This window comes from Sinocyclocheilus anshuiensis, unplaced genomic scaffold (assembly GCF_001515605.1).
Source record: "Sinocyclocheilus anshuiensis isolate Anshui unplaced genomic scaffold, SAMN03320099.WGS_v1.1 scaffold306, whole genome shotgun sequence".
NCBI lineage: Eukaryota > Metazoa > Chordata > Actinopteri > Cypriniformes > Cyprinidae > Sinocyclocheilus > Sinocyclocheilus anshuiensis.
In genome coordinates this window covers 741,942-752,859 of record NW_015544175.1, presented here as the reverse complement: position 1 = coordinate 752,859, position 10,918 = coordinate 741,942, and the positions used below count along the sequence as shown (strand labels likewise).

The 10,918-nt window shown below is 35.0% G+C and overlaps 1 protein-coding gene and 1 pseudogene across 3 annotated transcripts in view; both read left to right on the top strand.

The window, feature by feature from the left end:
* Positions 1–6,738, top strand: part of LOC107696121 (ras-related protein Rab-32-like) — a 17,421-nt gene extending 10,683 nt beyond the window's left edge. For 2 of the 3 annotated variants that reach the window (XM_016496304.1, XM_016496301.1), the window contains exons 2-3: positions 1,898–2,175; positions 6,014–6,738. In XM_016496304.1, the coding sequence (XP_016351790.1) occupies positions 1,898–2,175; positions 6,014–6,163 (428 nt within the window). In that variant the 3' untranslated portion in view covers positions 6,164–6,738. The remainder of the gene's footprint in view (positions 1–1,897; positions 2,176–6,013) is intronic. The other variant, XM_016496302.1, reaches the window with a different exon arrangement.
* A 1,321-nt stretch (positions 6,739–8,059) lies between these two features.
* LOC107696076 (androglobin-like) overlaps positions 8,060–10,918 on the top strand; it is a 46,903-nt pseudogene continuing 44,044 nt past the window's right edge.

Below are 10,918 nucleotides of genomic sequence, written 5' to 3'. Positions count from 1 at the left end.
ATATATATATATATATATATATATATAATATTCTTAATTTTCACTGTTGAGATTGTATTTTGACAGAAAACCAAAGGGAGTCCTTAAAGCTTCTCTTTTGTGGACAATGTTTGATTTATAAACACTTCTCATTACAAGTGAACTATCCCTTTAAAATTCCCTTATGTTGGATGGCGTAAAGAATTTAAATTATGTAACAATCACAGTAATCGTAAATGATTGTGATAAGTTCAAATAATCGCGACAGGCCATCTCTTTAGTTCAGTATTAGAACCAATTTGGTATCTAGTAAAGCAAGCTCACTGTGTCTTTCTACCATTTTCTCTTTCTCTAATTGCCTATTGCTTGTCTCCCTCTTGTTGTCTTGTTCTCTTTCATTTTTCCCTTCTTGTCACCATCTGTTTTTAATGCTTTACTGTGCTGTATCAAAAAGGAGGTCAAGCTCAGTTTTTTTTTCTTTTAAGCTAGTCAGAATTAATGGAAGGTCCAAAAGCTATTTCTTTTTCTCAATTTTATCCATTCATAATATTCAATTTGATCTCTTCCATAAACGCTTTCCACAACGTGCTGTTTTGTACATTTACAAATGTACGCTTGAATATAAAAGCTTGGTGTATTCTCTTGATTTTTACATATCAAGGCAGTAAATGAAATGGCATAAGCGAGTGTGGGGAATTTAGGTGAGAGGGATATGAGAGGTGTGTGTGCACTGAGTCAGTTCTTTGATGTGTTATTAGCAACTACCGCTGGGCGAAACTTTCGCTCCACTCTTCCTTTTTTCTGTCCATCTAGCTTTCAAAGATTTTGTGCTGTGCTAGGCTTTATCCCTCCCCAGGCAAGATGAACTATGAGACCGAGCAGCACATCTCAGACTGAATGTGACCAGAATCACTCAGACTTTGTTCTCTGAGCTGGAACACGAGAGCACAGTATTGCAGTGATTAACATAAACCTGCTTTAATTAGCAACCACATGCTCTCATTAACTCCCATTATAAAAATGTATGGAACATGTTAGGAAATTAAGCTGAATTTCACTTGGTTTAATTAATATTTTTGAAAAAAAATAAATATATATATATATATGTGACCCTGGACCACAAAACTTAAGTCTTAAGTCGCTGGGGTATATTTGTAGCAATAGCTCTGTTATATTCTCTGTTATGCCAAAAATCATTAGGATATTAAGTAAAGATCATGTTCCATAAAGATATTTTGTAAATTTCCTACCGTAAATATATCAAAACTTAATTTCTGATTAGTAATATGCATGGCTAAGAACTTAATTTGAACAACTTTAAAGGCGATTTTCTCAGTATTTAGATTTTTTTGCACCCTCAGATTCCAGATTTTCAAATAGTTGTATCTCGGCCAAATATTGTCCTATCCTAACAAACCATACATCAATGGAAAGCATATTTATTCAGTTTTTTTCAGATTATGTATTAATCTCAATTCCAAAAAATTTACCCTCAACTCATCAATATTTGCTGAGAAAAGCTACCTTGAAGATAATTTAAGAACTGTAGCTGACAAAAACAATAAAAAGGCAATATATTGTTTGCTTTATTTCTGTATCATAAGCTAATCACTGGCCATTTTCCAATCCATTTTGCAATCAAGTTTGTCAGTCTGATCGTTTGGTAGACTTGATTGTTTATTAAAACAATAAAATAATTAATTAAATAAATCTTCCCTTATTTAATAAATTTTTAATTAAATTACATTTCAATTGGATTACTTTTTTATCTTTTTTTTATTTTAACATACGTTATAAAATAAACCTTGTAATTTGGCTTAATAGCTGTGATTGTCATATTTTGTTTGTTACATATTTTTTTGACCTCTCTATGACTCCAAATAATTTTGCTTTTATTATATGTTTGTCTCATGTTTAGGTCAAGAACGCTTTGGGAACATGACCAGAGTTTACTACAAGGAGGCAGTGGGTGCATTTGTTGTTTTTGACATTACTCGAGGCTCTACATTTGAAGCTGTTTCAAAATGGAAGCATGATTTGGACAGCAAGGTGAAACTGGCCAGTGGCAATCCTATCCCTTCTGTCCTTCTCGCCAACAAATGTGACCAGAAAAAAGATGGATCCAACAATTCCACACTTATGGACAACTTCTGCAAGGAGGCTGGGTTTTTGGGTTGGTTTGAAACATCAGCTAAGGTAATATAAGCTCATTCTGTGTTCACTTAGCCACTTAAATGTTTGTTTGTGCTGGGTCAAACTGAAGGAGAACTTGTCACGAGACATTTTTGCTAAGAATAGAACCTTCTTACTACACCTTTCCTCTCTAATCAGCTCAGACGACCATGAAAGCTGCCATATTAGATCAAGTATTTAAGATGGCTGACATTCTCCATGGTATTAGGGCCAAAACGGCACCACTGCGGCAGTCTTAAGAACATTAGCCACTCCTCATGCCTGAATCACCAGACATATGTCAAATGCGCAATGTGTAACTTATCACGTGAAGCTGCAGGATGTATGGGATTTTTGAGGGAGAAATATTTAATCTCAGCTTGAACTGCTGAAACTTTGCCCACTTGTTTAAAAGGGTGATAGTGGCACAACGTTTAGTACATTGACCAAAACTTGAATATCAAATTTTATTTGTGCAGCTATGTTTACAGATTGACCGAGTGCATTGCAATACATATTATTATTTATTTTTTTTAATTGTTTTTTAATAATTTACTTTTATTAAAAGGAGTTATTTTTAGTTTTTAAATGATACTGCCATTCAAACCTCTGGAGTCATTTAAGATTTCTATTTGAAAGAATTTAATACTTTTATTCAGCAAGGATGCACTGAATTGAAGTGGTAGTAAAGATGTAAATGTGTAAATTTCAAATAAATCCTGTTCTTGTGAACTTTTAATTCATCAAAGAATCCAGGAAAAAAGTTAAATTTAAAAAAAATGTTAAGCAGCACAACCGTTTTTAGGTGTGATAAGAAATGTTTCTTGAGCACTAAATTATTTACATTTTAAATTATAATAATATTTCGTAATATTACTGTTTTATTGTATTTTTGATCAAATAAATGCAGCCTTTGTGAACATAAGAGACTACAAACATTAAAACACCTACCTGACCACAAACTGAACGGTAGTGTATTTTTGCTTTTTGACACAATAATAGCAATAATGTATATGATCAGCAGTCTACATCAGCAAAAAACATTTTGAATATTATGCTACTAATATATTTTCTTTTTTAAATTAATTAATGTATTATTTATTTAACTATTATTATTGTGTTTGTGACATGGAAGTCATGTTGTCTAGATAAGTTATTTTGTTTAGTGCCTGCAGTATGCTGACTTTCACATGGTTTCTATTACAAATGGTTGTCATTCCTGACTAAGATCCATAGTCGCATATTTTACAGTATTAGCTGAATGTTAAAAACGCTGCAAAAGGTAATGAAATATGTGTGTTTAGAGTCTTACATCAGCAATCTCTTCGATATATTTTGCACATTAATCTCTTTCCTACACACATCTGAGGGATGCTAGGCGGGGTCTGGATAAATTAAGATGGCTAAAGAGATATTCTGGGATGAGAGAAGGAAGAAAAGAGGAACAGGGAGGAGGAGAAGGAAATAAATGTCTGTTTGTTAATTCTGTGTCTTGAGGAGTGTGTGATTGTGTAGGTATTTAACTCCCTGCTAAATTGTACCCCTTGAAATGCATTTTCCAAGTCGCATGTTTTGGCCTTAAATATATCTTGATTTTGTCTTGCTGCTATTTAAAAAGTGTTTGTTCGGTTTCTGTCTGTAGCAGTGTCTGGTCTTAACTGTTTAACAGAAGGTGTCTCATCAGTCAGTCTGCATAAGCACATGTTTTTTGAAATAGATCTCTCCATTAGGGACTCAAGCACACAGATGTCTGGCAGGGAGCTCTGGCACCTGTCGTGTGTAAATGTGTGTGTATTTGTGCACGTGCATGTTTTTGTATGGTAAATGTGTCAGCTCTCATCTATCGGGATCGCCGCGTGTACAATCAAGCCTCTATTGCTGACTGATCTAAAGATTGTTTCTGTCTCTCTCTTTATATCTCCTACGATCACTCCTCTCCCAGTGGACTGCATGTGTATTTTGTTTATGCACCTTGTCCCACTTTTTTGAACAAATGACAGTTGTGTAAAATTATGGAAGACCATTTTGCCTCAGAGTAAAAAATAATAAATAAAAAAAAAAATTGTGAGATGACAGATAACACTTGTAAGAAATTAAAGGCACAATATGTAATTTTCGCCGCTAGAGGGCACGTAAAAAAAAGCAGCGCTGTTTTATCATACTAGATACATTTGAATGTTCTGTTATAATGCTACTCTGTGCGGTCGTCACCGGTCTATTAAAACGCACAACATATTAAAGCGTCTTTGGTGTTTCCATGTTTTCTACAAAACAAAACCAGAAATCGAGGGGTTATGACGTCATTGGCAGACGAGACGACACAATGACACTATAGACATGGTCCGTGTCACTAGTTAAAATTGCTTATTTCTCTGGATTTAAACATTCTTTGAAACATTTGGGATAATGTAAGTAAGTACACAAGTCAGCAAAATATATAACACTGTTCTAGTGGTTTTTGGATATTTTAATAAAAAAATCTTACATATTGTGCCTTTAAGTCATATTGCGAGATATAAAGTGACATTGGGAGATATAATATAGCAATGATGAGAAATTGTAATTGTATTTTTTATGAGGTAAAAAAAAAGGTTTCCATAGAATGTAAAATGCATGAAAAATTCTTCTTTTTCAGTTAACATGACTAAACATCGTTAAAACTTTTTTTTTTATAGAAACAAAATTGTTTTTAAGCATAAATCTCAGAAAAATGTAAAGAAGTGCAAATTAAGCAAGAAAAACTAAAAACTTAATTCAAGTGATATTCTTTGAATAAAAAGAGTCTTATACACGTTAAAAAGAAAATGCCTTTTTAAAAATGTTTAGATATTTTTACTGGATAATAGGGCAAAATACTTACTATGAAATGATTTTTTATTTTTTTTTGCAGTTTTGTATTGCTGTGTGTGGGCAGACCAGTAGGCTACAGGGCTTCTGTGAGCTCTTTAGCTTTAATTGATTATCATTATAATTTCATAACACGTCTTTAAGTTCTAGATCTCTAAATGGCAATAATTTCAACCATCATTTCTACCAAAAGAGGTCACCACCCAAACAAGCAAGGGCAAAGAACACTTTCTGACAGTCATGCCTCATGCCTCTCATGATGTTCTTAACAAGCTTGAAAATTCAAGTTATTTACACCTGTCACTGCAAGCGGATAGAGTTCCCTAGACTCATGTATTTGAATATTTGATTATCTTGTTTTTCTTGCTCTCCATACTGCTGGACATCAGTTGTCTCATAGAAACGGTAATTGTCTCTCAGCATGGCCGTGCCACCTGTATTGTGTTCAGTACTCCGGGTGAATGACAAATACGGATGGTTGGCTTTTGTTTAACCTTTCTGTTTTCCGCCCTTTTCCTCAAATCAGTCTCATTCACTCTCTTCTACTTTGAAGCCACAGACTGCTTAGGGATAGAGGCATGTAAATGGAAAGAGTGAATTGTCTCGAAAGAGTGATGAGAATGGAGACGTTGTGTAGGCGGGTGCCATCAATCCAGCTTCATGCTGAAGTACCTCTCGAAGCTTCACTAAGCACTCAGTTTAGCTTAACAAGTTATGTCTATTGACCATTCTGTAAATGATCTCAGTATTCTGGAAAGGTTCCAGTGCTGTTCCACAAAAGAAGATATTTTGAAGAATGCCTCAGTGTGTTGTTGTTGTTGTTTTTTGATACAGTAAAAATCGGTGAGGTCCACTGATGTTTACTTTCATTGTATGTTCAAATACAGTTCAAACAATTTTCAAAATATCTCCTTTTGTGTTCTGCAGAATAAAGAAAGTCATACAGGTTGGGAACAACATGAAGAATGATTTTCAGGTAAACAATCAGTGTTAACATTGACTCTTTTCACTGCAGGAAAACATCAACGTTGATGAGGCTGCCCGGTTCCTGGTGGAGAACATCCTTCTCAACGATAAAGGTCTTCCATATGAAGAGAACAATGGTGACAAGATTAAACTGGACCAACTAACAATGCCTGCTGAGAGCAAGTCAGGTTGCTGCTAGTGTGGATGCTCTTGTGTGTCCCATCATCTGCTGTGGAAAGGAGGCCAGGGACCGAGCTCAAAAAATCCCCCAATCTCACCTCATCCCAAACCCATGCCACAGATCACATACATAACCAGGGGTCGACAGTTTTGTGCTCTAAAACGGGAGAAGACATCACTGCCAAAGGACAGATGATCAGATGAAAATATCTGATGCTTTTAATGACCAGTTTTTCTCTCTCACTCTTATGTGCCATGTTTGTCCTTTTAAAAGTGTCAAGCAAGTTACTTCAATATGTGCTTGTTGTAATATTGCTTAAACGAATGAAACTAAATGGGTGTCATAGGACCAGACAAATACCAGTAAAAGTTCTTAGCCGAAATTAAATTAAACGAATGCCTTTGTCACAGAGGGTGAGCTGTTTTAATGTATTCTGGACTATTTGCATTTGCTGCTGGGAATCGCAGTTCTCAAGATGTCACTTTATAGCAAAATAGTACATATTCCCAGGGCATTTAGTCTGTTGTGAAGATCCAACCATCAGTCTTAAAGCTCTTACCACAAAATAATTTGATCATGAAAAGAAAATGAATTGTCCTCTAATGAGAGATCTGTAGGAATCATGGGCCTATAAGCATGTACATATGTGGTTCAGAGAGTAAGATCATGTTGGTTTTCTTCAGGCTTGTACATGTTAATGTTAAAATATGTTTATTAATTGTTTTTAAATTGGTACTTAATGAGGGATCTGAGCATTTGCTCTGTCCATGGCTCTATTCTAGAATTACCTGAAGGCAAACGTATATTTTAATATGCTGGAACGAATTTGTCAAGTTTGCAAACAAATGTTTGTTGAAGTAACAATGACAAAATAAAACTTTTTAAACCGTTCATAGTCTTTTCTTGTATGATCTCAAAGAATATGTGAGAGGATGTGCCTTAAAATTTGAAATTCTAACAAAAGCTTCATCATAATATAATTATGATAATATGAAGATTTGTATGCAGTAGTAATTGGTTGTCTTTTCAAAGCAGCATGAGAATTTAGAATGCTATTAAAATCCTGGATCATTGCAGTTGAAACATTGCCTTAGGCCATCTTAAGATGGGGGATGAGCTGTGTATGATGGGAAAAGGGGACAGAATCAACTTTGCTTTAATACACATGCTTTAATTTGTAGGTGCTGTGGTAGTAGAGTGCCATCAATTTCAGAAAAATCATACAAGCAGTTTTCTTGCCATACGTGTATCAGGCGGTAGATGGACTAAGAATGGGTTCATCAAGTCATGATGTTGATTATATGAGTTCACAAAGCTGTTCTGAACAATTCTTGAGTCAACGACTCAACTGACTCATTTAACCGAGAACCGTCTTATTCGAATGTATAATGAGTCGAAACCCGAGCATTTTAAGGTTCTAAATTAATATGTAGTTTGTTTGAATAGAAACAAACTGAATTGAGACTTTTTTTAAAGAGAAAAAACAATAGATTTGATGAGATGTCAGCTGTCGCGTGATGACGCAATTACATGTTGACATAAAACTAAGGTACTAGTGGATTCAGTTTTTGGAATCGGTTCTTTGAAACGAACTGTTCGAAAGAGCAGAAAAGAGACGAGGCTTTCTTCCCATCGCTAAATGACAGTGGACAGACTCAAGGGTTTGTTTGAGGAGGTCAGGGGGAGTTCATTGGCGGTTCATAGATGGTAATAACAAAGCGCTCGCCCTGTGCTAGTGCTGTCGGCAATCCCAAGCGACCCTGTCACCTAGCAACATGGCAAACTTTCCCTACTGCCTGAATCTCACCCTGGGCATCGCTTCCTATTTATCATTATCTTCCGTGCTTTAGTCAGCCAAGTGCTGCTTCAAACTATGAACTCTTCGATTAGAAACAAGGCCTACGTACACTTGCAATGTCGAAGTCACCCAAGAAAAAGAGGTCCTCCCCCAGCCTCGTCGCTTCTTCGAGTGCACACTCTCCCAAAAAAAGAGTAAGATCTGGCTAAAGATTTGTTTATACAACCTCGCTGTGTTTATGGCCTCAAAGTATTTAAATAATATGGACAAATCACAGATAATATATTTAATAAAACATTTATTTCACCTTATATCTCTACTGTATTATGTTTGTCCTTAGCTTACAAAAGTTGTTTATGTTTAGTTAAATATTGCAGGTCGGTAGTTTTGAATTGAACAACATGCAACATTTGTTAATGTATTATATTTTTCTGGCAGATTTTGTGAGTGCCTAATACGAAATTGTGTATTTTTGTGTATTTTGCATTAACAACAAGTGTTGGTCAGTTGGTGAGAGTAGTTTCAGCAAACTGCTTGGCTTGAGAGATGTAACATTTCAGTTGATGAGTCAGTGGTTGGCACTGTGCACTTTGCAACTTGATCATTATTTTTTATTGCTTTTATTCTGTTTTGTATTTGTTTTCCTTTGAATGTGAATCTAAAATCATGCTGAGCATTTTATGTAACAACATTGTCAACAGCTCTTTGATGATCCAGAAGGGAAGGTTGAACTTCCTGCCTCCTTAAGAGTACACACTTGGAAACGTCCTTCAGAGTACATACTTAATAAGGGAAGGGTTTATAAGCCTTGTAAGTATTCACCATCTCTACCAGGTCCAGCAGACTTGATGAATCTGAACTAATCAGGATAGGTAAAGTTAAACAGAGTTTGCAACGTTTCTTTGTCTTGGCATAAAGAGATTTCTGCCAACTGTCAGGTGTACTTACAAATGCACTTTTGAGATCGATTGTGATATGTAAAGTTCTGTTCTATCTGACATATATCAACATGCCACTAAATTAAAACTGTCCTGACATGACCAGCCAACACGCATACAAAGCATACTTGTCCATTTTGTGTGGACCCTGTTCTTTAGTTGCATGTTTTTGGGGAAAATCGAATCTTAGCCTCAGTGCCGAGCCTAATTGATGAAATCTGTTTATGCCGCTTTGAGGTCGGGTTGTGATTAAATTACCTCATGCCCAGCACAACATTTTACAATTATTCCTCCATTTTGATAAGTCTAGGCAAGTCATGGGATGCTAAAAAGTGACAACAAGCAGTAAAATCACAAGGCAATCAAGACTAGGCACTAGAGCTCTGAAACCAATTATTTTTTGCCATCTGACTAGCTGTATTTAAGATGTTTAATTGACAGAATGAATGAAGGTCAGTTCTGTTGTCATGTCCATGGCAGCAATTGGGATAAAAAGATGATAGCTGCGATTCTTCTCTCCAAGTATGTGAGTGATACTAAGAGCTTTCAATTTACATTTGATTAAAATTTTATTAACAGAAGATTATCAAATATTCATGGATTCATGTTCCTCAGAGCGTCAATATGATCTGTGATAGTAGTGGGAAAAAACCTGAAAAATTAGTATATTTGTAATTTCTTCGGTGACACAAATTTTAATATGTGCCCAGTGTGCACAGTTATAATCATTTTCAAGAATCATTGTTCAGATAGATTTACATGATTTATGGTGCAATCTCAAATAAACGCTCTGAGTTTGGGGTCGGTTAGTGTTTTTAAAGATATTTTGAAATACAGTAAGTATCTTATGTTAAGCTGCATTTATTTGATCAAAACTACAGAAAAAAAACAATAAAATTGTCAAACAATATTACAGTTTGTATTAACTGCTTTCTATTTTGAAAATGAAATGTATTCTTGTGATGGCAAAGCTGAATTTTCAGTAGCTATTACTCCAGTCTTCAGTGTCATATGATCCTTCAGAATTCATTCTAATATGCTGATTTGCTGCTCAAGAAACATTTCTTCATGCTGAAACATGCTGTCATTTTTTGATCCTTTTTCCCCAGGATTCTTTGATGAATAGAAAGTTCAAAAGAATAGTATTTATTTGAATTTTAATGTAACAATTTACTATCACTTTTGATCAATTTAATGCATCACTGCTGAATAAAAGTATTAATTTCTATTAATAAAAAGTATTAATGAAAAAAAAACACTAAAATTAATTTATACTGACTTTGCGTTTGTTTGAGTTGAGATGAAACTAGAAAGCTGAAACTCATCAATGTAGATTTACAGGAACTGGAATTTCTGACATAATATGTATCACACAGACTGTTGTGGTGGAAAATGAAGCTGCTTTCAACCTTACCTCAGCAAATGAGCATTTACTCTCAAGTGAGGTGAGTCAGTAAATCATTTCGGATTGCCTGCATTACTGATGGGAACTAAGAATAATTAGTTTGGTTAGCATTAACCCACACTGGGTCACTCTTCTGCATGGTGATTTCACATTTCATGCGATGGGTCATTAGTGAGCTCTACATTCTGTGGAAAGTCTGTACCACAGGAGAGGACAAGACCATCTCCACAGTTTCCAACCTCTGGAGACCCTGGGAACACATCTACTCCCATTGTAAAGCAGCAAAGGATCACATGCCCCTCTATAATGCCTATGGGAAGTATGTTATTAAACTCTACTGGATGGATAGTTCAGGTTGAGTATCGACACCATAATACTTGTATTGTGTAGCACTGAAGTAGATATATTTACACGCACGCACACACTGTGATCTAATCAGTATGTCACTATGTTATGTCAGATGATCCATTATTTAACATTCATAAGTGCAACATTTATTTGTTTTTACCAGATGCTTTTATCCAACATGACTTACAAATGAGGAAAAATACAAGCAATTTAATATATATATATATATATATATATATATATACACATATACATATATATATATATATATATATATATACACA